Source organism: Myotis yumanensis, unplaced genomic scaffold (assembly GCF_028538775.1).
Source record: "Myotis yumanensis isolate MYYU_CA2020_CCGP unplaced genomic scaffold, mMyoYum1.0.hap1 SCAF_1, whole genome shotgun sequence".
Lineage (NCBI taxonomy): Eukaryota > Metazoa > Chordata > Mammalia > Chiroptera > Vespertilionidae > Myotis > Myotis yumanensis.
Window position 1 is genome coordinate 169,295,831 of NW_027223752.1, and position 23,639 is coordinate 169,319,469.

General features: G+C 48.9%; 1 protein-coding gene across 1 annotated transcript; it reads left to right on the plus strand.

The window, feature by feature from the left end:
* The first annotated feature begins 638 nt into the window (after positions 1-638).
* On the plus strand, positions 639-20,470 carry ECHDC3 (enoyl-CoA hydratase domain containing 3). The gene is made up of 5 exons (XM_070391829.1): positions 639-879; positions 4,942-5,063; positions 6,936-7,033; positions 10,414-10,614; positions 16,946-20,470. The coding sequence occupies exons 1-5, from the start codon at positions 710-712 to the stop codon at positions 17,255-17,257; spliced, it is 903 nt and encodes a 300-aa protein (XP_070247930.1). The 5' UTR covers positions 639-709; the 3' UTR covers positions 17,258-20,470.
* The last annotated feature ends 3,169 nt before the right edge of the window (positions 20,471-23,639 follow it).

Here is a 23,639-nt window from a genome sequence, read left to right on the forward strand (position 1 = left end):
CCGGGTTGTCTGCATGGAGTGGAGACCAAGGAAATGACCAAGGTGCTGGTGATCTCAATTGATATTTCAAAATATCCTTCTGTACATGTGTTCTGCCCAATTATGAAGCTGAGAATAAGAGCCTCACTCAGAGGAACCCAGTGTATGACTATTTTAAGCCACTGTACAATCTCAATGGCCCCACTGTAGTATGCTTTTGTACAATTGTTATTCTTGCAAAAGTCAGTGTGAAAGGTGAGGTAACAGAGCGAGGTCCATTAAGTCACACTACTCACCACCTGATAACATTCATTTTTCTAATCTAGGCAAACCACCACATTCTTGGTGTTGGTGCAGCAAGGAACAGATCTGCCCCCACGCCTCACCTCTTTATCTAGCCTTGCAAGGCAAACAAATCGTGGAGATAGATGGCGGGCAGGTTGGCCTGGCCTGATCCTTTCGGGGGCCGGGAGCCAGTGTCCGGAAGAGTGGAATGCGGGGAGGGACCAGGGAGCTGGAGGAGAACCGCGCGGGGCGGGTCAGGAGGGGAGGGGTCAGGGGCGGGACTCCAGGGGCCGGGCGGCGAGGTGGGCGGGGCCGGGGCGGGGGGCGGGGCGGCGGAGGGATCCGGCCTGGGGAGTCGGTCGGGACCTGGGCCTGGGACTTCCGAGCCGGATCTTCCCACGGCCGGAGCACCGCACCTGCGCCCTCGGAGCGCGTCTCAGACCCCATGGCCGCCGCCGCGGGCTTGCGGGCCTTCAGGGCCAAGGTGCCCGACTGGCTCCGGCACGGCCGGTGCGTTCCGCTCGCCGCCGGCTTCTGCAGCCGAGGGCCGGCCGGGGCCGGGCAGCCGGAGCCGGGGTCGCGACTCACGAGCTCGCGGCAGCGGGACGGCATCAGGTCAGCGGCGGGGCGCGGGCTGCAGGCGTGCGGGGCTGTTCCCGGGTGGGCCGGGCTGGCGGGGGACGGGCAGAGAGCTGGGCAGGGGCAGCCCGGCACCGCGCCCGCCACCCCACGCGGGGTTCCATGCGGGCTCTGTCGGTGGCGGCGCCGCCCGCCGCCCTGGACCCCCGTTACCCGTCTCCGAAGGAATCGCGGATGCGGTGCTTCAAGGAGCCCCCTGCCTGGGCGCAGGGGCGTTTGGGACCCTGCAGAACCCGCAGGAGGATCTCAAGTGGGACTGCCTCGACGGCCCCGAACCCTCAGACCCGCGGGCCCGGGGGGTGCAGCTCTGCCGGTGCCCGCGCCGCGCGCCCCTGAGAAAGCCCTGCCTGGAGGGTCGGGGCCAGGAGCGGGGCCTGGCTCCACAGCCGGTGGAGGCCTGGCAGAGCCGCTGCTTGGCCCGCACCCAGAAGTGCCCAGTCGGTAAACAGAGTGAAGGACACACCACCCCGAGCCCTGCCCTTTGTCTCCACGGGCCCCAAGCCCCTTAAAACCACCCCTGTGCACAGTGCAAGCCCCTTAAAACCACCCCTGTGCACAGTGCAAGCCCCTTAAAACCACCCCTGTGCACAGTGCAAGCCCCTTAAAACCACCCCTGTGCACAGTGCAAGCCCCTTAAAACCACCCCTGTGCACAGTGCAAGCCCTTTAAAACCACCCCTGTGCACAGTGCAAGCCCCTTAAAACCACCCCCTGTGCACAGTGCAAGCCCCTTAAAACCACCCCTGTGCACAGTGCAAGCCCCTTAAAACCACCCCTGTGCACACAGCGCAAGCCCCTTAAAACCACCCCTGTGCACAGTGCAAGCCCCTTAAAACCACCCCTGTGCACAGTGCAAGCCCCTTAAAACCACCCCTGTGCACAGTGCAAGCCCCTTAAAACCACCTCTGTGCACACAGCGCAAGCCCCTTAAAACTACCCCTGTGCACAGTGCAAGCCCCTTAAAACCACCCCTGTGCACAGTGCAAGCCCCTTAAAACCACCCCTGTGCACACAGCGCAAGCCCCTTAAAACCACCCCTGTGCACAGTGCAAGCCCCTTAAAACCACCCCTGTGCACAGTGCAAGCCCCTTAAAACCACCCCTGTGCACAGTGCAAGCCCCTTAAAACCACCCCTGTGCACAGTGCAAGCCCCTTAAAACCACCCCTGTGCACAGTGCAAGCCCCTTAAAACCACCTCTGTGCACACAGCGCAAGCCCCTTAAAACCACCCCTGTGCACAGTGCAAGCCCCTTAAAACCACCCCTGTGCACAGTGCAAGCCCCTTAAAACCACCCCTGTGCACAGTGCAAGCCCCTTAAAACCACCCCTGTGCACAGTGCAAGCCCCTTAAAACCACCCCTGTGCACAGTGCAAGCCCCTTAAAACCACCTCTGTGCACACAGCGCAAGCCCCTTAAAACCACCCCTGTGCACAGCGCAAGCCCCTTAAAACCACCCCTGTGCACAGTGCAAGCCGCACCGTGAAGTCAAGGTTGCAGGGCCTCGAGCCCCATCCAGGCCTCAGCCTGACATTTGCCTGGCCAGTCAAGGACCGCATGGGAGGCCCGTTTAGCATACCTAAGTATTTAAAAGTTACACACCAACTGCTAAATGTGTTTTCTTCTGCCCTGACAAGCAGTACTTCATAAAACCTGGAAGGTCATGTTTGAATTTACAACCCTCAGGCTCCTAGGAGTCCCCCCACAGTGGAGAGCCAGCTGCTGACCTGCAGTTTTTCTTTTCTTCCCAGCTTCTGCTCACCACTCCGGCCTCTTCACCCCTCCTTCCCGCTGCTCTTCCAGGGGCTTGGCCCATAAACCTGCAGACACCCCATCCACATGCCCTCTCTGTCCTCTCACTCCCCACAGACACTTCCTCTTGGTCAGCCCTGGGACCTAGGGGTGCCCACTGCACAGCCAGGGAACTCCAGGGTCTCAGGTAACGGCAGCAAGGTTTGGAAGGGGCAGGTGATTCCAGGCGAGCACTTCCCATGATCCTAGTGGTGTCCTGCTCGCCTGAATGGGCAGAGCTGGAAAGAGGCCCAGAGCACCGTGTTCCAAAGTGCATGACCAGGCAGGGGCCCGTCCTGCAGGTCTTCAAAGGCACTTCTGCTTCTGCAAATTTGGTTCCATCCGGTCAGGGACCTGACTTGTGGCATGGCAGCCCAGTTGTGAAAGGAGGCCTGGTTGAGTTCTTCAGAGTTAAACACGAATCAGGAAGGGAGATAGAGAAGAACAACCTATCATAAATGCTGGGAATTGTTCAGTAGGAAGGAGGCCCCCAAATCCAGCATGGAAGCAGCACTGTGTGACTAAGTAGGTGAGCTTGAGCAGCTCAGTCAAGCTTGCAGTGTTCCTTTTCAAAGCTGTTCCTCTCAGCAATAGATGAGGGCCAGCTATGAATTGGGTACTGCTCTAGGTACGAGCAGGAGCTCTGAAAGTGGCTGGCATTTAGATGTTAGCAGAAGACTAGGAGCCCATGGGAGAAGAAGAGAAGGACTAAAAAGCCAGGAGAGAAGGCATGTGTTTCCAGAAGGAGAGCATGATCCAAATGGCCCCTGGGTTTGGTTCAGACAATTAGGAGCTGTTAGGTGAGAGTAGTGTTAGTGGAGTGGCAGGAACAGGGGCAGGAAGCCTGGTTAATGACACTAGTTGAAAAGTGAACTCAGCAGCTTAGAGCACGATCAAAGGGTGTGTCATATGCAGGCCAAAGGATTAATGAGACCCATCTGCGCAGACACTGCCATGAAGCACTGGCGTTTGGGGCTGGCATCTTTTTACACAATTTTGCCTGAGGCCTTAGACTTTTATTTAAGCATCTGTCATGGATAGGATGGCAGCTTTTTTAGTATACTACAGCAAGCACATCCATTATTTTACTGGAAGGTTTATCAGCAATTCTGTCACCACCATCTCCAGGTCACTCCCCCCACCCCCAACCCTCCACCTCCAAATACAGGTTTCAAAGTCTATCAGCATATCAGCCGCAAGTCATTTTTGTACTTAGGTGACAGCATGCACATGAGAAACAATGATGAATATCACAGCCATCTAAAGATGGCAGCAAAACGGAAATGGTATTCCAAAGAAAAGGGTATTACACTGAGATTCAGTCATCAAAGTAGTTTCCCAGAAAACAGTGGCATAGGAGGCTATTTATGGAGAATCCAAGTTGACACATAGCAGTAGGAATATCAGATTTGAAAAAGAATGAGGAAGGCTGAAAAAATGTTGGTGGAGGCTGATGGGAAACATATAAAACGTATATTAATAATCTGGTGTTTGGTTTGCTTGTTCCTTATAACAGCAAAAATAAGACATTTCTGTGTATGGGCGGTACAATGACAATACAGGTTAATCAGCATACTTAGAATAGTGAGCAGGCCTCTGAATGCCAGCTTCCAGTGAGATAACACGTCCAAAAGAGCCCTCTTGCTGTATGGTTCTGTCCTTTTGTTCTTCACATACCATCCCATGTTCAGGCAGCATGAATTATTGTGCAGAATTATGGGATGCCACTAGAAAAGATGGAAAAATGCTGTCATATGTGTGTATGGGCAGCTGCACCTTGGCTGCCTCTTCGGTGCGGTGGGTAGGAGGACATGGGGGCAGGTTCTTCGTTCTCTTCCTAACCTAATTTATTTCTGAGGAACAATGGGGAGAAGTTGAAGGTGGCACCGTGTGTCAGATCCCTCTGGCTCCTGCCGCCGTCTTACAAACTGCGCAGCCTCTGGGCGGCAATGATTTTGGAACGACTCTGATTTGCCCTTTTGGTGTTGACAGCAATGTTTCTGACAGCAGATCTGAAAAAGAAACAAATCAAGGGAAGAGGGAGAAAACGCAGCCTGCATTTCCGGACGTCTCCTTGTTTTGACTTAGCCGTAACTCCGGAGAGTTGACAGACCATCTCAGTTGCCTCTAAGCACCAGCAGTTCTCTTCTCTGGTGTTTTAAAAATAGCTCCCAAATTAGAAGGAAATGCAGGGGTCCTCACTTGTTTTGACTGGTGCATGACCCAGTAATTATCAAATGTTCTTCGCAGGAACATTGTCTTGAGCAATCCAAAGAGGAGGAATGCGCTGTCACTGGCAATGCTGAAATCTCTCCAAAGGGACATTCTTCATGAGGCTGAAAGCACAGATCTGAAAGTCATTATCATTTCAGGTACTTCTCTGATATCCCTCCTCAGGGTGCTGAAGACTTCTCTCAAAATTCTTTTGTTGGCTGGGGCAGTCCCTCAGTTAATGGGAGAATTGTTTGGAAGCTCCTTTACAAGAACATTCATTATGAAAAACTATTGTGTATTTGGAGGGCTTGGTCCTAACACTTACTTTTTTTTGTTGTTGACATTGTTTTTCCCTAACACTGTTAACTGGAAATTATAGCAAAGATTACTGTGCAGGGAAAATGTCTTTCCTTTTTGTCAGATACATAGCATTCCCATTGAAATCAGATAATTGGTTTCCTCATGGACCGGATAAGATGAGTTTAATCACTGATCCTTTGGGTAGCCTAGCAAGTCGATGGGACCAGGCTGCTCAAGCATTTGATTGGTTTGTCTGTCTGTTCCTACCAAACTTTCAATCAATATCTGCAATCTTCTTCAGTTTGCTCATTTCTTTCCTTGCTCTTCTCCAGTAAAAGTTGTTCATGAATTATCTAGTGATGATGGTGATGGTCTAAGTAATATCAGTGTCAGCATTTTAAAGCATCCATAGAAAAATAAAATGGATGATACCCTGTGATGTACTTTTGTTGTTATAGAAATTAAGAATTAGTATTTCTGGAGGCAGATACTCAGAATGTTACCTTATCTATGGTTGAATATAAGTTTTTTTTTTAAACCTATTTTTTTTTTAATATATTTTATTGATTTCTTACAGAGAGGAAGGGAGAGGGACAGAGAGCCAGAAACATCGATGAGAGAGAAACATCGATCAGCTGCCTCCCGCACATCTACTGGGGATGTGCCCGCAACCCAGGTACATGCCCTTGACCGGAATTGAACCTGGGACCCTTCAGTCCACAGGCCGACGCTCTATCCACTGAGCCAAACCGGTTTCGGCGAATATAAGTTTTCAACTGTTGAGAAGAAATAGGACAGATATCGTTCGTCAGCCACGGGGATGTTACCCAGATGCAGCAAAGACAGTTAACTTCCAGACAACACAGTTCCCTCACTTGTTTAAAGGGAATAATATTGCCCAACAAAAGAGTCACAACAAAAGGTAAATATGAAAAAGTGTTACCAGCTTATCAGTGGAATTGCATTTTGTTGTTATTAATCTTAACAATAACAATAAAACCACATCCTTAGGTCCCATGTTAAAAATAAAGAGGTTCTCACCCTAGCTGGTCTGGTTCAGTAGATAGAGCGTCAGCCTGCGGACTGAAGGGTCCCGGGTTCCATTCCAGTCAAGGGCATGTGCCAAGGTTTTATGCTCGATCCCCAGAAGGGGGTGGGCAGCTGAGCAATGATTCTCTCTCATCATTGGTGTTTCTATCTCTCTCCCTTTCCCTTTCTTTCTTTAATCAATAAAAATATATTTTTTAAAAAAATAAAGAGGTTCTCTTCACCCTCTGACCTTCCTGATTGCAGCCTGCAGGGATGGCCATTGTCTGTCGACTAAATGACAGGGTTGCTGCAGAAGGCACAGTGGATTTTGATGGACCTACATGAGTCAAAAATTTAGGCCAGATCAAGTCCAGAAACAAAACTCTGAGACTGGAGGGACAACTCTGAAAGAAGTCATCCATCTGCTTTGGTTACTGCATGTGTAATTGCACATGTTCATTGATTTCCACCACGGACCTTTTAGAGTGTAAATGCCTCCCGTTGAATTGTCATCACAAAATACTGGCTACAACTTTTCCAGTTAACTGGAATTATTCTTACCAAATTGGGCCATTAACTTTCTGTGTCCACAGCAGTGATACAATTGTTCATTAAAATTATTTAATTGACAAATAAATGACCTTCCCAGTTCTGCTGTTTACACCTTTTTATTTTATTTTCTCAATTGGAACCATTTGCAGCTGAGGGACCTGTATTTTCTTCCGGGCATGATTTAAAGGAACTGACGGATGAGCAAGGTCCAGAATATCACACCGAAGTATTTCAAACCTGTTCTGAGGTAAGCCAGAGGACAACTTGCATTGCAAACCTGAAAATGATAATTATACACATTAGATATTGGATTAGGCTTCTAGTTTACAGGAAAGGTTTTATCTGTGAGACCTAACCACTGCAGAACTACTAAAACCTCTGTGGCCATTGGTGAGTCCTTCATCCAAGCAACAATTTGATTTAGACTTTTAAAAAGCAACCATAGTTTGCTATTGATATGTGATATGCCAAAGATAGGGAAATATATGTTGATATTGATAGCTGCCATCTCCAGCATCATGGGTATGTCTTGGAATATATGTTTTAAGAGGTAAAGGGTAGAAATGTACATCTTTATAGAGAAAGAACCTAAGATTATCATTTAATTTTTTAACTAAAACAGTTCTGTTAATGGGAAAGAGAGAGCATTCATAAATGGAATAACAGTAACCATTTTAAAATTCTGGAGACTTATGAGGGGAACTGGGTATCACATGAGCAAGTTTTTGGCTGTTCTCTACCAATAGCACTGTTTTAGGAATTTTATTTATTACTAGAGGCCCGGTGCACAAAAATTTGTGCACTGAGGGGGGGGGGGGGTCCCCCAGCCTGGCCTGTGCCCTCTCGCAGTCTGGGACCCCTCAGGAGATAACGACCTGCTGGCTTAGGCCTGCTCCCGGGTGGCGGAGAGCATGCCCAATCCCTAGGTGCAGCCCCTGGTCGGGCTTAGAGCAGGGCCGATTGGGGAGTTGGAGCGCCACCCCCTGTCATGCACAGAGCAGGGCGGATCGGGAGGTTGCGATGCCACCCTCAGTCACGCTCAGGGTAGGGCCAATTGGGGGGTTGGGGCACCGCCCCCTGTCACACTCAAGGCAGGGTCGATGGGGAGGTTGCGGCGCCACCCCCTGTCACGCACAGAGCAAGGTGGATCAGGGGGTTGGGACACTGCACCCTGTCACTCACAGAGCAGGGCCAATCAGGGTGTTGGGATGCTGCCCCCTGTCACTCACAGAGCAGGGCCGATCAGGGGGTTGGGGCGCTGCCCCCTGTCACTCACAGAGCAGGGCCCATCAGGGGGGTTGGGGCTCCGTACCCTGTCACACACAGAGCAGGGTCAATCAGGGGGTAGGGGAGCTCCCCCCTGTCATGCACAGAGCAGGACCCATCAGGGGGTTGAGGAGCTCCCCCCTGTCATGCACAGAGCAGGGCTGATCAGGGGGTTGAGGAGCTCCCCCCTGTCACTCACAGAGTAGGGCCGATAGGGGAGTTGGGGCGCCACCCTCTATCACCCACAGAACAGGGCCGATCAGGGGGGTGGGGCACTGCATCCTGTCACACACAGAGCAGGGCCCTTCGCAGGGGGGGCTTGGGGCACCGCACCCTGTCACACACAGAGCCTCAGGGCGATCAGGGGGTTAGGGAGCTCCCCCCTGTCACACACAGAGCCGCAGGGCGATCAGGGGATTGGGGAGCTCCCCCCTATCAGGCACAGAGCAGGGCTGATCAGGGGGTTGGGGCGCCTTCCCCTGTCACGAACAGAGCAGGGCGGATAGGGAGGTTGTGGCCCTGCCCCCTGTCACTCACAGAGCCGCAGGGCGATCAGGGGATTTGGGCGCTGCCCCCTGTCACGCTGATCCCGGTGCTGGGAGGCATATTACCCTTTTACTATATAGAATAGAGGCTGGTGCACGGGTGGGGGCTGGCTGGTTTGCCCTGAAGGGTGTCCTGGATCAGGGTGGGGGTCCCCACTGGGGTGCCTGGCCAGGCTGGCTGAGGGGCTGAGGGCTGTTTTCCGGCTGGCGGGTGACTGAAGCTCCCAACCGCTCCTTTTTTTCTTTCTTTTTTTTTATTCTGGGCCAGCTTTAGCTCTGAGGCCTCGCTGCTGAAAACACTGATACAATGTTGCAGTCAGGCTGGCTGAAGCCCGGCTGACTGAAAGCCGGTTTCTGGGGTTCTGTTTAGCTTCTATATTTGCTACATAGTTGCTTAGAGTTGCAGCTGAGAGGCCGGCAAGTGCGGGGAACGTTGGAGTCCGCCGTCACTGGAGCAAGCAAGCCTCCCTGTTTGCTTCAGTGCATAGCTGCCGGCCGCCATCTTGGCTGACAGTTAATTTGCATAAGGATATGCTGATTAGCCAATGGGAAGGGTAGCGGTTGTACGCTAATTACCATGTTTCTCTTTTATTAGTGTAGACTAGAGGCTCCATGCACGAAATTCGTGCAAGAATAGGCCTTCCTTCTCCTGCCTGCCAGCACCAGCTTCCCTCTGGCACCAGGGAACCGGGCTTCCCTCTGGCTGCCGGCAGGCACCTGGGACCTGGGCTTCCCTCACAGTCCCGGCTTTGTCCAGAAGGCCGTCCCGAAGGACGTCTGGTCTAATTAGCATATTATGCTTTTATTATTACAGATTATTATTTTTTAAAATAGGTTTTTATTGATTTCAGAGAGTAAGGGAGAGGGAGAGAGAGATAACATCAATGATCAGGGTGAATTATTGGCTGCCTCCTGCACGCCCCACACTGTGGATCGAGCCCACAACCCAGGCATGTACTCTGATCGGGAATCCAACCGTGACCTCCTGGTTCATAGGTGGACACTCAACCACTGAGCCACACTGGCTGGGCTTTTATTTATCTAGATGACAGGGTGTTCCCTGCCATTTTAATAGAATTGAGAGAATATTCATGGTGGTAATTTGAGAATTACTAGAGAAATTGCCTTTCATTCCTTTTTCCATCTTAATTTTTCAAGGAAATTCCAAATACAGTGGGGCCTTGACTTACGAGTTTACTTCCTTCCGATACTGAGCTCCTTAAGGAGCTCGTTAACTCAAATTACTCTGTCAACTCAATGCAAAAAATCGGCCGAGAGACAGCTGGTATCTCAAAAAACTCGTTAGTCGGGACACTCGTAAGTCAAGACCCCACTGTACCAGTTTCAGACCTTTAACACTAGAGCTCCACACAGGCTCAGTGAGAACAGAACCATTCCGCAGAGAGAGAATCAGCTTTGTTCTTTTGTGGGGCTGCTGAGGAAGCAGTCGGAGAGGAGGGGACTGCAGCCTCGAAGAGGCCGGGGGCTGGGAGTCAGACAGATGTGCGTTCAGACCCCACAGCCAGCACTTGTGGATCTGTGGCCTTAGGCCAGTTCCTTCCCCCTGAGCCTCGTGTCTCGGTTGTACCGTAGTGTTCCTTCCTCCTGGGCTTCTCAGGAGTCAAATGGCACAGTCTGGTCCACAGTCAATATTCAATGCAAGTTCTCTCTGTGCCTGCTTCTGTCCTTTTTCCATAGAATCTGATACACTATGGGGATGAAAAGTGCTCTGAAAGCAGTAAAGTCATATGAAATAAACATGAACATTGCACCTCACTCTTGGATGGATGTGAACTGGTTATGTTTGCTCCTTCAGGTCATGATGCTGATCCAGAATCATCCCGTCCCCGTGATCGCCATGGTGAACGGCTTGGCCACCGCTGCTGGCTGTCAGCTGGTTGCCAGCTGTGACATTGCCGTGGCCAGTGACAAATCCTCATTTGCCACTCCAGGTGTGAACCTCGGGCTCTTCTGCTCCACCCCTGGGGTGGCCTTGGGGAGAGCAGTGCCAACAAAGGTAATGTGACCCCCTGCAGTCTCCTCTCTAGTTATAACCCTCACGTGCACTGGAGGGTTGGTTCCAAATTCGCTTGTTAAAGTACCATTTGAATCAGGATGTTCTGCATGAAGCATAGCTGGCTGGATGTGCTGCAGTGTTCCTTCTAACGCCTCTTGTCCAGCGGGGAATGCGCAGCTTCTCACAGGGCACTTCACTTCGTGAATCATGTTCTGAATAGAGATACCTACCAGCACACACACACATGAAAACTGGCTGAACATGGGCTCCACAACTACAATAAGTGGCCTGTCCAAACACAGAGCTTGCTGAAATGTGCTTAACCCCGGGTGGGTGGTTTCATCCTGTCAGGATACACATTGACTTTAAATGTGGGGTGAGTGTGTGTGTGTGTGTGTGTGTGTGTGTGTGTTCCCTACTTTGTGCCAGTACATTAAATTAAAATGCATTCATTAAAACATTGTCAGAACTTATTAATTAACTATCTTATAATTGTGCAAATCAACTCACAAGGCCTTTTGCATAATAAAGGGTGGTTGTCTGGTTAGCCTATCTGCAACTGTTCATCTTCAACCATGTTAAGGCATTTGAAACCTTTAAATCATGATTGTCCTGTCAGGATAAGAATCCATTCTCTCTTAAAACAAACTTAAAAATCAAGGCTTATAATTGAGTCCTAAAAACGTAAACATTATATCATATTTGTCAAATTTAAATTAGTTTTTGAGAAGAGAAGGAAAATATGGCATAAACAGGACTTCAGTTCCCACAAAGCCCAATTCTCAGAACCACGTTGCATAATTGTCCAGCATGAAAGATTAAGGGTCAGGATGTTGTAAGAACAAAGTACTTTGTCCTCCCACAGAAAGTTCTGGCAGTGCCAGGCCCACTCAGAAGACGGGAGAGGATCTCCAGTATTGTCCCATTCGGATCCCTGCTCTGTGCTCCTCCTGTCCTGATCCCAGGAGGCCTCTGAATCACTAGTCAGGGGTAGCATTCTTGTTTTTAAGTCTTCAGAGTTTTTTCCAGTTGTAACAGATGTCCCTGCATGTGGGGCTACTTGGAGGCATAAGGCAGAGATATGGTTTTGGGTCAGTATTAATGAGCTGAAATCACAGTACTGATAAAGAGAATTTAGCAGGGTGAAAAGCCTGTTGGCACTCAAGGCCTTTGCCAGGTTTCAGGACTGCAGATCTTACCTGGGTGGCCCCCTTTAGGAGGAAAACTGGGGATTCATAAAGATCTAAACCTGAACAAAACACACCTACCTGTTGTCATTGCTTGATTGCACCCACAGGAACACATTCACACACAGGCCTGTAAACTGTGTGGGTGTTGGGCACGTATCCCCATGCACATCCACAGGGAAGCAAGCAGGTGCTTTTGCAAACTGACCTAATTGGGAAATGTGGCCTTTTTCAGGCAGCTTAAGGCCACACATATGGGTCACCAGTACCCTCTGCTGGTCACCATGGAAAACTGCTTAGCTGTGCCAGAGACCAGGGCTGCAGCTGGTCCACTAGGAGCAGAAATGATGGCCTGGAGCCCCTGTGTTCAAGCCAGACTGAGCCTGGGCATGAATAATTTTCCACAATTGTAAAGTGTTTCTCTCCTCTGGTGTGAATTAAATAACGTGTCTTCATTGCACCATATAAACAACCTGCCTGGTGCAGCTGCTCCCTTTGCCTATCTGAGCTGGCCTTGTTCAGAAATGTGGAGCTGGTGCCTCAGCGGGTGGCACCCCTGTGGAACACGTGAAAGATCCAAACTCCCTCCTTCCAAGCCAGTCATTTCTCTGCAGTAGGAACACTTGCTGTCACCTGTTTACCCATGGTAACTTGTGTGTCTGAGAATCTGATTTCTCAGTTGTCTCATTAGAACAGAGTAGAACTTCCAAGCTGGAAGGAGAGTTAAGGCATTGACCCTCAGCTGGTGTGCAGTTCACCAGAGCCTGGAGAAATGCAGGTCTCAGCCCCTCAGATCAACTGCATCAAAATCTGCACTCTGTCAGTGATTCCTGTGGCCATCAGAGGTGCCTTAGTGCTTTTGAGAACATGCTTCCTCATTTACTTACTTCTCAGGTTGCCAGCCAATTAAATTAGCCCGGTGATCCTGTCAGCTTCATTCCCCTCTGAGTCCTCCAGCATCCCAGCCCCTCCACTGCCACCAGCTGGTTCTTGTCATCGGTGTGACTAGAGGGGATCTGGAAGACTGCTCTGCTTTCTGGGGCCATGATCCCTAAAACACAGCATTAGAGATTCATACATGTTTATAGCTGGAATAAGCATGTGAATCATAGCCACTACACTTATTAGTGCTACTGTGTGCCCAGCACTGTAGTGTAAGCTGTATACATTGTCTCTCATCTTGACCATTCTGCAGGAGATGGTGGTCTTATTCCTGTTTTTCAGATAAGGAAACCGACTCAGATGGGTTGAATTGTTCCCTTAAGGTCTGTGGTTAGTAAGTGGCCTCAGGGACATCCAGACACAAGCTCCACCACCCTAGGAGTGAGTGTTGGCCTCCAGTCCTTTTTATTGTTTTTAATGCAAATAGCCCAGGAGGAGGAAGTAGTAAATCACCGACTTATTAGGGGGCCCCAAAAAGTACCCCTAAAATGAACAAGAGTTTATTAGGGAAAAGGAGTTATTTTCTTCTCTCTCACCTGAAGTTTCAGGGGCCCACTGGATAGTAAACAGTAAATAAAGATTGTTGCTTGTGGGCTATAAAGTAAACAGGCTTTCTTTTTCTTAGGGAATGCCACTCCATTACCTAATCTGCCTGGGTAAAGTCCCCATAAATCAACACGGTGTCAAACGGTATTATCCCACAAGGCAGGTGAGGAAACTGAGGCCCAGAAAGAGGCATAAGCTAGGCATGGGTGACTTAGGAAGCTAAAGGTAGGCCAGGAACTCTGTCCAGGCCCCTGGCCCTGACCCTATTCCAGTCAAAATGTCTTTCACGAGCAGCTTTAAACCCGTTAAGACCTCCTTGGTCTCCTAGACAGAGAAGTGTCAGGATAGCAGAAGCATAATCTATTCTCATGGTTTTAAAACCATCTAAATCAGTGGTTCTAAACTGGGGGCTGCCCGGGCCGGTGTGGTCCAGTTACGGTGTCATCCTGTGCATCAGAAGGTGGCAGATTCATTCCCAGTCAGGGCACATCCCCAGGCTCGATCCCCGGTCGGGAGACAACCAAACAATGTTTTCCTCACATCAGTGTTTCTCTCTCTCTCCCCCCTCCCTCTCCCTCCCCCTGCCCCTCTCCCTCTCCCTCTCTCTCCCCCTCTCTCTCTCCCTCTCCCTCTCCCTCTTCCTCTCCCGCTCTCTAAAATCAATTAAAAAGTAAATAAATAAAATAAACTAAGAGCAATTTTGGCCACAGGGACATTTGGCAATGCCTGCAGCTATTTCTGATCATCACAAATTGGGAGTGGGGGATACTCCTGGCACCCAGTGGACAGAGGCCAGGGATGCTACCCTGTGCAGGACAAAACCACACAACAAAACATTATCTGGTCCAAAAGATACAATGGCACTGAGACAGAAGCTAGATCTAAATGCTCTCTCACCGGAAGTTTCCAGGGCCCACTACATAGAAACTTAAACAGTAAGTAGCGTGTGCTGATGCACTGTCTTATATATAGTATAAACTGTTCCCATTATCTCTCACTGCGTAACCACTATTCTTAGTGACTCAGAACAGCAATTTGTTTAGCTCATGAATCTGCAATTCGGACAGGGCTCGAGGTCAGTGAGGAAAGCTGATCTCTGCTTCACAGTGTCTGTGGCCTCAGCTAGGAGACTTCAAGGTGGGGGAGTGACAGCTGGGGACCGTCAGTGTAAGGCATGTTCACTCACGCTGGCTGCTGAGGCTGCCTCTCAGCGGGGACTCAGACACTTAGTGCAGCCTCTGGGCGGTGTGGCTTGGGCTTCCTCAGAGCAGGGCAGCTGGGTTCTCAGTCTGCGTTGCCAAGGGACAGAGCCAGATGGAAGCTGTATCCCCTTTTGACCTAGCCTTTAAAGAACTATAGTGCCACTTTGGCTGTACTGTTTGCCTTCAGCCGTTCATTCATTAAATCATTCATTGATGACTATTTAATAGGTTGTCTGCCACATGCAAGGCAGTCTTCTGATGCTGGAGACACAGAAATGAACAGAATACTAAAGAGAAAACTCGTCCTGGCCAGTGTAGCTCAGTGGTTAGATGTCGACCCATGCACCAAAGAGTCGTGGGTTCGATTCCCAGTCCAGGGCATGTACCTGGGTTGCAGGTTCATTACCCAACCCCGGTCGGAGGCAACCAATGGATGTGTCTTTCTCACATCAATGTGTTGTCCTGCTGCTGCCCCCCCTCCCACCACCTTCCACTCTAGCTAAAAGAAAAATAGCCCTAGCCGGTTTGGTTCAGTGGATAGAGCGTCAGCCTGCAGACCAAAGTATTCCAGGTTTGATTCTTGTCAAGGGCACGTACCTCGGTTGCATGCACCTCCCTGGCCCGGGCCCTGGTCAGAACTCATGCAGGGAGCAACCAATCGATGTATTTCTTTCACATTTTTCTCTGTCTTTCCATCTTTCTTCCACTATCTCTAAAAATCAGTGGAAAAATATCCTCAGGTGAGGATTTAAAACAGAACACCAACCTCAGTCAAGGTTAGCCTGAGAGCATGATAAAGTGAGACCAAGCAAGCCCCTTTCTTAAAGAAATAAATAAATAATAAAAGCCTAATATGCTAAGTGTCCAACCGTTCATTCCATCGTTCGACCAGTCGCTATGACATGCACTGACCACCAGGGGGCAGACGCTCTGGTAGGTTAGCTTGCTGCTGGGGTCCAGCCGATAGGGATTGGGCAAGATGGGCCGGACACTCCCTGGAGCCCTCCCACGGTCCCTCCCCGGCCCCAATCGTGCACAGGTGGGGTCCCTCAGAGTGGCCTGCACCCTCTCGCAATCTGGGACCCCTTGGGAGATGTTGGAGAGCCGGTTTCAGCCTGATCCCCGCAGGCCAGGCCGAGGGACCCCACTGGTGCACAGATCCGTGCACTGGGCCTCTAGTAAATAAATAAAAGCAATGGAAAATTAATCCTCAGGATAGAATTAACAACAACAACAAAATAATTTCCGCCCTAGTCAAATTTACATGCCAGCAAAGGAGATAATCTAATCTATAATAATAAAAGCATAATATGCTAATTAGACCAGAGAGCTGAACGACCTTCTGGACGTCCTTCCAGATGACCTTCCAGATGAAGCTGGGGCTGTGAGGGCCAAGCCCCTTGCACGAATTTCGTGCATTGGACCTCTAGTAAACCAATAAACATGTACAGTATATGGTTTGTTAAATGATGAAGTACAAAGGATTAAAATAGAGCCAGAAATGGGGTAGTGCTGAGGTTGGATCACAATTGTAATAGGCTGGTATTGTCATAGAGTACCTCACTGATGAGGTGACATGTGAGCAGAGACCTGAAGGAGATGAGGGAACAGGCTGTGAGGCTATCTGGGGACACAGCATTGCAGTCCAAGGGAACAGCAAGTATAGGACTGAGGTGACAGCACACTTGGTGTGTTCAAGGAACAGCAAAGATGCCAGCTGGGCCGCAGGAGAGGCAAGGGGAGAGGGAGAAGAGAGGCACTGTGTTTCTTGTGCATCTGGGAACCCTTTTTCTAAATCACATTTTAGTTTCAAGAAGCTCAGCTTTGTAGAATTACAGAATTGGGGCACAGTATGACAGGCGGACAGAACTGAGGAAACTGTAGAGTGAGAAAGGTGTACTCCCCCTTTCTGCAGGCCTCGGAAATCTCGGGGGAGAGGGTTGTGGAAAGAGGGCATTCTCTCCTTATAAGTTAATGTCATGCTGAGCCCCTCCATCTGTCCCTAGAAGGCATTCCTTTCATTCCCCTCCTTCTCTGGGAGACGAGGCTGCTCTTTCAACTCAGGCTGAGGTGGTGGCTTCTCTGAACATCCCTTTCTTCTGGAAAGTAACCACTGCACTGGCTTGTGCGAAGCGATGGGCCTCGCTCTGCGGTGTTTTTAGTTTCATCCCATCAGATGTGGCCGCTGTCCTGTGCGTGGCCCTTGAAAGAGGCAGCTCAAATCTCCTGCCTCTGCAGGGCTGGGAGTTCAGCTTGGGGAAGGAACAGGATGACACGGAGAGTTCCCCTTCTCCTTGCTCCTGGAAAGATCCAGTCTGTCCCTGAGAACTGGCCCAGGTTGTCAGGAAGTCAGGACACCAACCATCTCCGCAGAGTAAAATGGAGAGGGTGGGACCTAGGTGGCAGGGGTCAGGAGGAGAGTGCCTTAATAACTGCCCGTGTTTCCTCCCCCAGGTCGCCTTAGAAATGCTTTTTACCGGGGAACCCATATCTGCTCAGGAGGCCTTGCTCCATGGGATGCTCAGTAGAGTGGTGCCGGAAGAGCAGCTGGAGGAAGAGACCATGAGAATCGCAAGGAAGATCGCCTCCTTGAGCCGTCCTGTGGTGTCTTTGGGCAAGGCTGCCTTCTACAAGCAAGTGCACCAGGACCTTAGAACGGCCTACCACCTGGCCTCCCAGACCATGGTGGACAATGTGGCCCTGCAAGATGGGCAGGAGGGAATCAAGGCCTTCATCCAGAAGAGAAAACCCGTCTGGTCACACTGAGCCGGCCTTAACAGAGGGATGGAGGGAGTGTGACCCAGTGAGCAGCACTCGGGATGCTCCCCGCCCCCCAACCACCACTGCTGCCTCATGACAGGAACAGCAGACAGACTGCTTCTGTACCATTAGTCATCGTCCCACTGCATGGGGTCTGTATTCAAAGCCATGGTTCCTGGGAAAAGGATGAAACCGAGATTCAAAGGAAATCCTAACTTAAGGGTAGTGAGCACCTATGCTGGGTCAGCCGTGGTAATAAGCCTGGAATTTGATAAACTTCTTCATGGGACCTTAAGTGTGGGACCACCCTGACATGGGAGAAGGTGGTGATAAAAATGAAGCATGAATGAAGGATGCCAACCTGCTTCTGTTATCAGAAATGTCCCATACGGTGGAGGTAGTTCTGGTTGCCCAGACACACGAACCATTTCCAATCTCCATGAGGTAGTCTCCACATTGCACATCTTCTTGGTTCTGTTGAGAAAGAATCATGCCTATGGTTTTGGAATAATCTTATGTGACTTTAAAATATTAAGTATTTAGAGAGAGACTGGTATTTTATCTTCTTAACCAGAATATAAGCTATTTGAGGAAAAAAAATAAATGAATTTATTCTTTGTATGCCTGTGCTACGGACACAGAGTAGGTGCGTGATGTTTTTGTAGTGAATGTCCTGGCCATTGGAGCTACTGTGAAACCGGGACCCTGGGCACAACCTGAGGATAAAAGCATCAGGATAGGTGGGAAGGATGCAGAACACACGTCCTACCCACTAAAAATCACCTGCTCTGGACATGCTTCCAAACTCTGCTCAGCTTCTGGTGAGAATCCACAGTAGAATCAGGCAGTTGAGTCCCCAGCTGAGCAAGGGCTTGGCTTAGGACCTAAACATGCTACTTTCTGGCTTCTGGTTCAGTCTGGCCCAAGAAATGTTCTAAATCTCCTGTCCTCAAGCTTGCCCAGCTTATCTTACGTAGAGTAGAAAGGGGTCCTAAATGTGGTTAGTACCAACCAAAGATGAGAACCATGTGGCTCTAACCAGTGGTTCTCACTCAGGGGAAGCATTTCTTGGTATGATGTCCTCGAGTGGTTCCACAGGTTTCTATTCAGATTGGCATGTTTTTGTGTAGGTTTTTTTAAAAACAAGTTTAGAAAGGTTAATAAAAGAGTTTTTTCTTGGAAAGGAAGAGCTTGTTCTAAGAGTGCCCCTCCTGAGCGGAAAGATCATTAGAGCTACCATCTGCTGGACACCTGACCTGCTACATTCTCCTTCAGTCCTCGCCACCCCCAGGGAGCAGGACCCACAGTGATCTCCATCTCACATGTGAATAGCTGAGGCCCACTTGGTCCCAGATCAAACAGCTGACACTGAGAACAGTGAAGGTTCCAAACTCTATCTGCCTGGGGAAGCCATGGATGCTTTCTCCTGGCCACACTGCCTCGTGGGGAGGCCAGCCCGAAGAAGTGACTTTCCTGCTCCATGGCAGCTCTCTAATCAAAATAACAGACCAGGCACTCCTTGCTACAGAACTCTGCCAGTGCGCAGGGGACATCGGATTTGAGTTATTGGCAGACCACTAATGGAGTTTTTCTACAAAAGTAATAAAGAGCTGGCTGCAGTTCTAAAGTAGGTGGTGAAGGATGGAGCTGCCAGAACAGTGCTGTCAGTGAGGTCCCTACTGCACCCTCTCTCCAGGGGCCTGCTGTGGTAGTCACTGTTTGGCAGTGCCAGATCACACAGCATAGAGAAGGTGTTATAAACTCTCTGGACTTTGGAGAAAGTAACAGAGCTGCCTCACACATTTGGCAAATGAAAAGCAAAGATTAACTTTCCAGTGTCTGTGTGAGTCACACGATTCCCTCAAACTATGAAATCCTGGGGCCTCTGGGCTGCCTTCCCAGCCTATGAACTGATGTGCCCTTAGAGACTAGCTATAAATCTTAATAGTCTCTTGTGCATAAATAATCCAGAATGAAGGTCTGCTACCTACCTTCTGATGTTATATAATTAACCCCAAGGCTAATAGAAATTTTGGGTTAATATGTATCTGCTTCCTTCCACTGGGACATAGAATGAACATTTTTGCTAATGTGTCATGATTGCCTCTGGAAAGTCTAGTATATTTGTCTTTCCCTGTGTCATTTTAAAGGGTGTCCCAAAATTCACGCAAGAAGTAATTTTGATAGAAAACACAGGTTTATAATTAAAAATTGTAAATTTTTTATTGATTCATAAAGTATACAGTATAGGGTTATGTATGGAATAGCACATTGGGTAAATGGCCTCCACAGCTTTGCTGGTACATACACAAAGCTGTGGTCTTCATTGTCCCTGCTCCTGGGCCATAATTGGTACTTGGTAATGCTTATCAAATTGAAGGGATTGAAATCAAAGGGCAACAGATATTAGAATCTGATTCAATAAACCAAGTAAAATTAGGCTTTTATTTTGTTGTTGTTGTTGTTGTTAATGCTCACGCAAAATTCAAATCTTGCATGAATTTTGGGACACCCTTTACTTCTCAGGGAGCTTTGCTGAGCTCATCCCAGCAGTCATCAACCCAGCAGTATAGGGGCTGGAAGGCCAGTGAAACAGGTGTTCACTCCTGCTCACCTGGGCAAGACACCATTCCCATGGCTGGCCTGGGCCCTGGAAAATATAAACAAATGGAGCGAATGACTGATGAACTTTACGGGAGAGAACTGTCAGGCAGCCCGATGGAGTAGCTCTTCCTGTGCCCCTGCTGTCCGGGAGTTCAGAGAAGTGAAGGCATCTGCCACCATGGAGCCAGCACGTGGGCCTGGACCTGCATGGTTCTGGGCCTGTGCTCCTGACTACCACACTACATTCCTCCCAAGGGCCTGGAGAGAAAGCCTGCCAGTGCTCAGTGGCAGCCAGTTGGAAATGGCACAGCCAAGGCAGCAGTTTTGCTTCCCAAAGAGGATACGGAAAAGCACAAATGGGAACACAAAGGGCGCTTAGTCCCAGGTTTGCCATCAACTAGCTGTGTTGCTGTGAGCAGGTGATGTAACCCTTTCAGGACTCTGTTGTCTCGTCATAAACATGGCACCCCTGGACACTTTTCCTCTTGCTTCTGCAATACTGGTTTTGGAAACTAGCGTGAAACTTGAAACAGGAAGCTTTTGTTTGAAGAAAATGCTCTTTTATGAATGAGGAATATGAGCATGCCATTTTTACATTAAAAACACCTTACTACATTTTGAGACCAAGAAATCTGTGACAGACACAGAGGTTTTCAGGCCACACCTGAACCTTCTGATGTCATGGCTAGGAAGACCCTACACCAGACAGATCTCTATCAAAATTGGCAGCTACCCTTCCTTTGTCTAGGTGCATTACTCAGCCAGCCCCCTCTCCTCTCCTCCTTCCTCTGAAAACCCACTGTGCTAAGAGTATTTCCAAAGTGTGGCCCGTGGAAGGTCTGAACTGTCCAAGTGCAGACTCCTGAGCTCCTCACTAGACCTGCTGAATCATAAATTCTGGTTTGGGGACCCCAAAATATGCTTTTTAAAAAGAGATTTCCAAGTGATTCTGCTGCACACTAAAGTGTGAGCTCAGGCACTAGGGCGGGCGTGACATCTCTCTCTGGCAGTGTCTACACTGGAGCATTGGGCCTTTGTGGTGAATTGTGAGCAGTCGTGTGGCCTGGAGAGCACTGTGAGGAGATGACACTTCCAGGAGCCCCTTAAAGACCTCCCCTGGGGCAGGTTTCAGGGGCTTCCTCAGTCCTTGGTGCTTAAGCCTTTGGAAGCCCCACCTCCTATCACATTAAGCACCAGAACACACCCATATTGTGCAGCAAATATAATTCTAGTTAGGGAAGGAAATGGAATTATTTGCTTTTTAAGATTTTAAAAATATTTGATTAACAAACAATGATTATTTCTGGGCTATCATCAAGTAGGTAAGAGTTAAATTCAACATTGAAATTGACATTTTGCAGTTAAAATATTAAATTTCAGTCTTGCAAGGGCTTTTCATTTGTATTTTGGGCTCAAAACTTATTTTTCAGGTCCCAACCAGAGACCTATGAAAAGCTCTGCCTGCAGTATTTTTTTTTTAAGTATATTTTATTGATTTTTTACAGAGAGGAAGGGAGAGGGATAGAGAGTTAGAAACATCGATGAGAGAGAAGCATGGATCAGCTGCCTCCTGCACACCTCCTACTGGGGATGTGCCTGCAACCGAGGTACATGCCCTTGACCGGAATCGAACCTGGGACCCTTCAGTCTGCAGGCTGTTGCTCTATCCACTGAGCCAAACCTGTCAGGGCTGCAGTATTTCTTGAATGGAACACTGGCCCACCGGGCTCACAGTTAGCAAGGTTGGCTGTCCCACAAGGAAATGGGGATGAGGAGAAGCAGTGGGTGAATCAGGTGTCATGAGGTTTATATTACCAGGATGCAGCCTTCAGACATCCTTATTGATTTTATATTGATATTTCCTTCAAATCTCCCTGCCCTGCCCAGGAATGTTTAAGCACAAACCCACAAAACAATTTGCAAGTTATTTTTACACATTTAAGAAATATTCCCATTTTAATTTATACTAGAGGCCCGGTGCACGAAAATTCGTGCACGGGGGGAGGGTCGGTCCCTTAGCCCAGCCTGCCCCCTTTCACAGTCCAGGAGCCCTCAGGCACTGCCCCCATCACCCTGCTGCTGCTGCTCCCACCTACTGTGACTGTATTTGGAGAAAGGGCCTCTAAAGAGGTAATGAGGTTAAATGAGGATGGAACTCTAATCCAGTAAGAACAGTGTCCTTATAAGAAGAGGGAGAGAGATACCTGGGATGAGTTGCACAGAAGAAAGGCCATATGGGGACAGAGAGAAGGTGGCTGTCTGCGAGCCAAGGAAAGAGACCTCAGGAGAAACCAATCCTGCCACACCTTGATCTTAGACTTCCAGCCTTCAAAACTCTGAGAAAGTAAATTTCTGGTTCAGCCTCCCAGTCTGGTATTTTGTTTTAGCAGCTTGAGTAGCCTATGTCATTCCCTCAAGCACCTTTGTCTCTGCCTCTCTGAGGGTGATTTTTGACATCCAAGAGCTTGCTCAGCTTCAACAGGTCATCTTAGAAATAGAGGGATATTGGGCTTCCAGGGACACTCCTCAAGCAACAACAGATATGAGTCCATAGATAAATGTCCCAGCCTTGCATCATCTGAGGGAACAATTCTGAGATGTGTTTCCTGAGAAGGCTCAGCAGGGTTGAGCCTCATTGCTCACAGCACTGACTTGCTCGTTAATGCAAACCTCATTGGTTTTTCTCCTTCCCTGCCTGACCTTGGCCCATGCCCTCACTTGTGCTTCTTGGGGTTACTTTCCAGTACACAAAGTTCACACAGTCCTTGATTTGGTGTCTGCCACTGCAAGAACCCAAACTCAGTCAAGAAGTAGGTTCAGCCCAGCCAGGGTGTCTCAGTGGCTGAGCGTCAACCTATGAACCAGGAGGTCACCATTCCATTCCCGGTCAGGGTACATACCCTGGTTGTGGGCTCAATCCCCAGTGGGGAATGTGCAGGAGACAGCTGATCAATGATTCTCTCTCATCAAAGATGTTTCTATCTCTCCCTCTCAATAAATATATATATATATATATATATATATATATATATATATATATATATTTTTTTTTTTTTTTTAATATATTTTATTGATTTTTTACAGAGAGGAAGGGAGAGGGATAGAGAGTCAGAAACATCGATGGGAGAGAAACATCGATCAGCTGCCTCCTACACATCTCCCACTGGGGATGTGCCCGCAACCCAGGTACATGCCCTTGACCGGAACCGAACCCGGGACCTTCAGTCCGCAGGCCAACGCTCTATCCACTGAGCCAAACCGGTTTTGGCCAAAAATATATATATATTTTAAAAAGAAGCAGGTTCACATTAGCTGCTCAGTGAACATCACCTCCCCTAATAAAAAAAAATGAAAACAAGATTTAAGGGCACTGTGTCAGAAACTGGGGTAAAAGAGCAAATATTCAAAGTGATGAATAGCAAGGACTTACAATCAAGATTACTCTACCCAGCAAAGCTATTATTTAGAATTGAAGGTCAGATAAAGAGCTTCCCAGACAAGAAAATGCTACAGGAGTTCATCACCACCAAACCAATATTACATGAAATGTTAAAGGGTCTTCTTGAAGAAGAAGTAGAAGGAAAAAAAAGATAAAAATATGAACAATAAAATGGAATCCTATATAATAAAAGAGAAACATGTAAATTGACTGTCCTTCCACTATGCTCACCAGCCAATCAGGGGTGAGTATGCAAATTAACCCAACAAAGATGATAGGTTAATTTGCATACACAGGCGCTGGGCAGAGAGCAGAGCAGGAGAGCCATCAGAGAGTGGAGCAGCT

Coding starts and splice junctions, on each gene's coding strand:
- ECHDC3 (XM_070391829.1), top strand. CDS start 710: ATGGCCGCCGCCGCGGGCTTGCGGGCCTTCAGGGCCAAGGTGCCCGAC. Junction 880..4,941: donor CGGCAGCGGGACGGCATCAG/GTCAGCGGCGGG, acceptor TGTTCTTCGCAG/GAACATTGTCTTGAGCAATC. Junction 7,034..10,413: donor TATTTCAAACCTGTTCTGAG/GTAAGCCAGAGG, acceptor TTGCTCCTTCAG/GTCATGATGCTGATCCAGAA.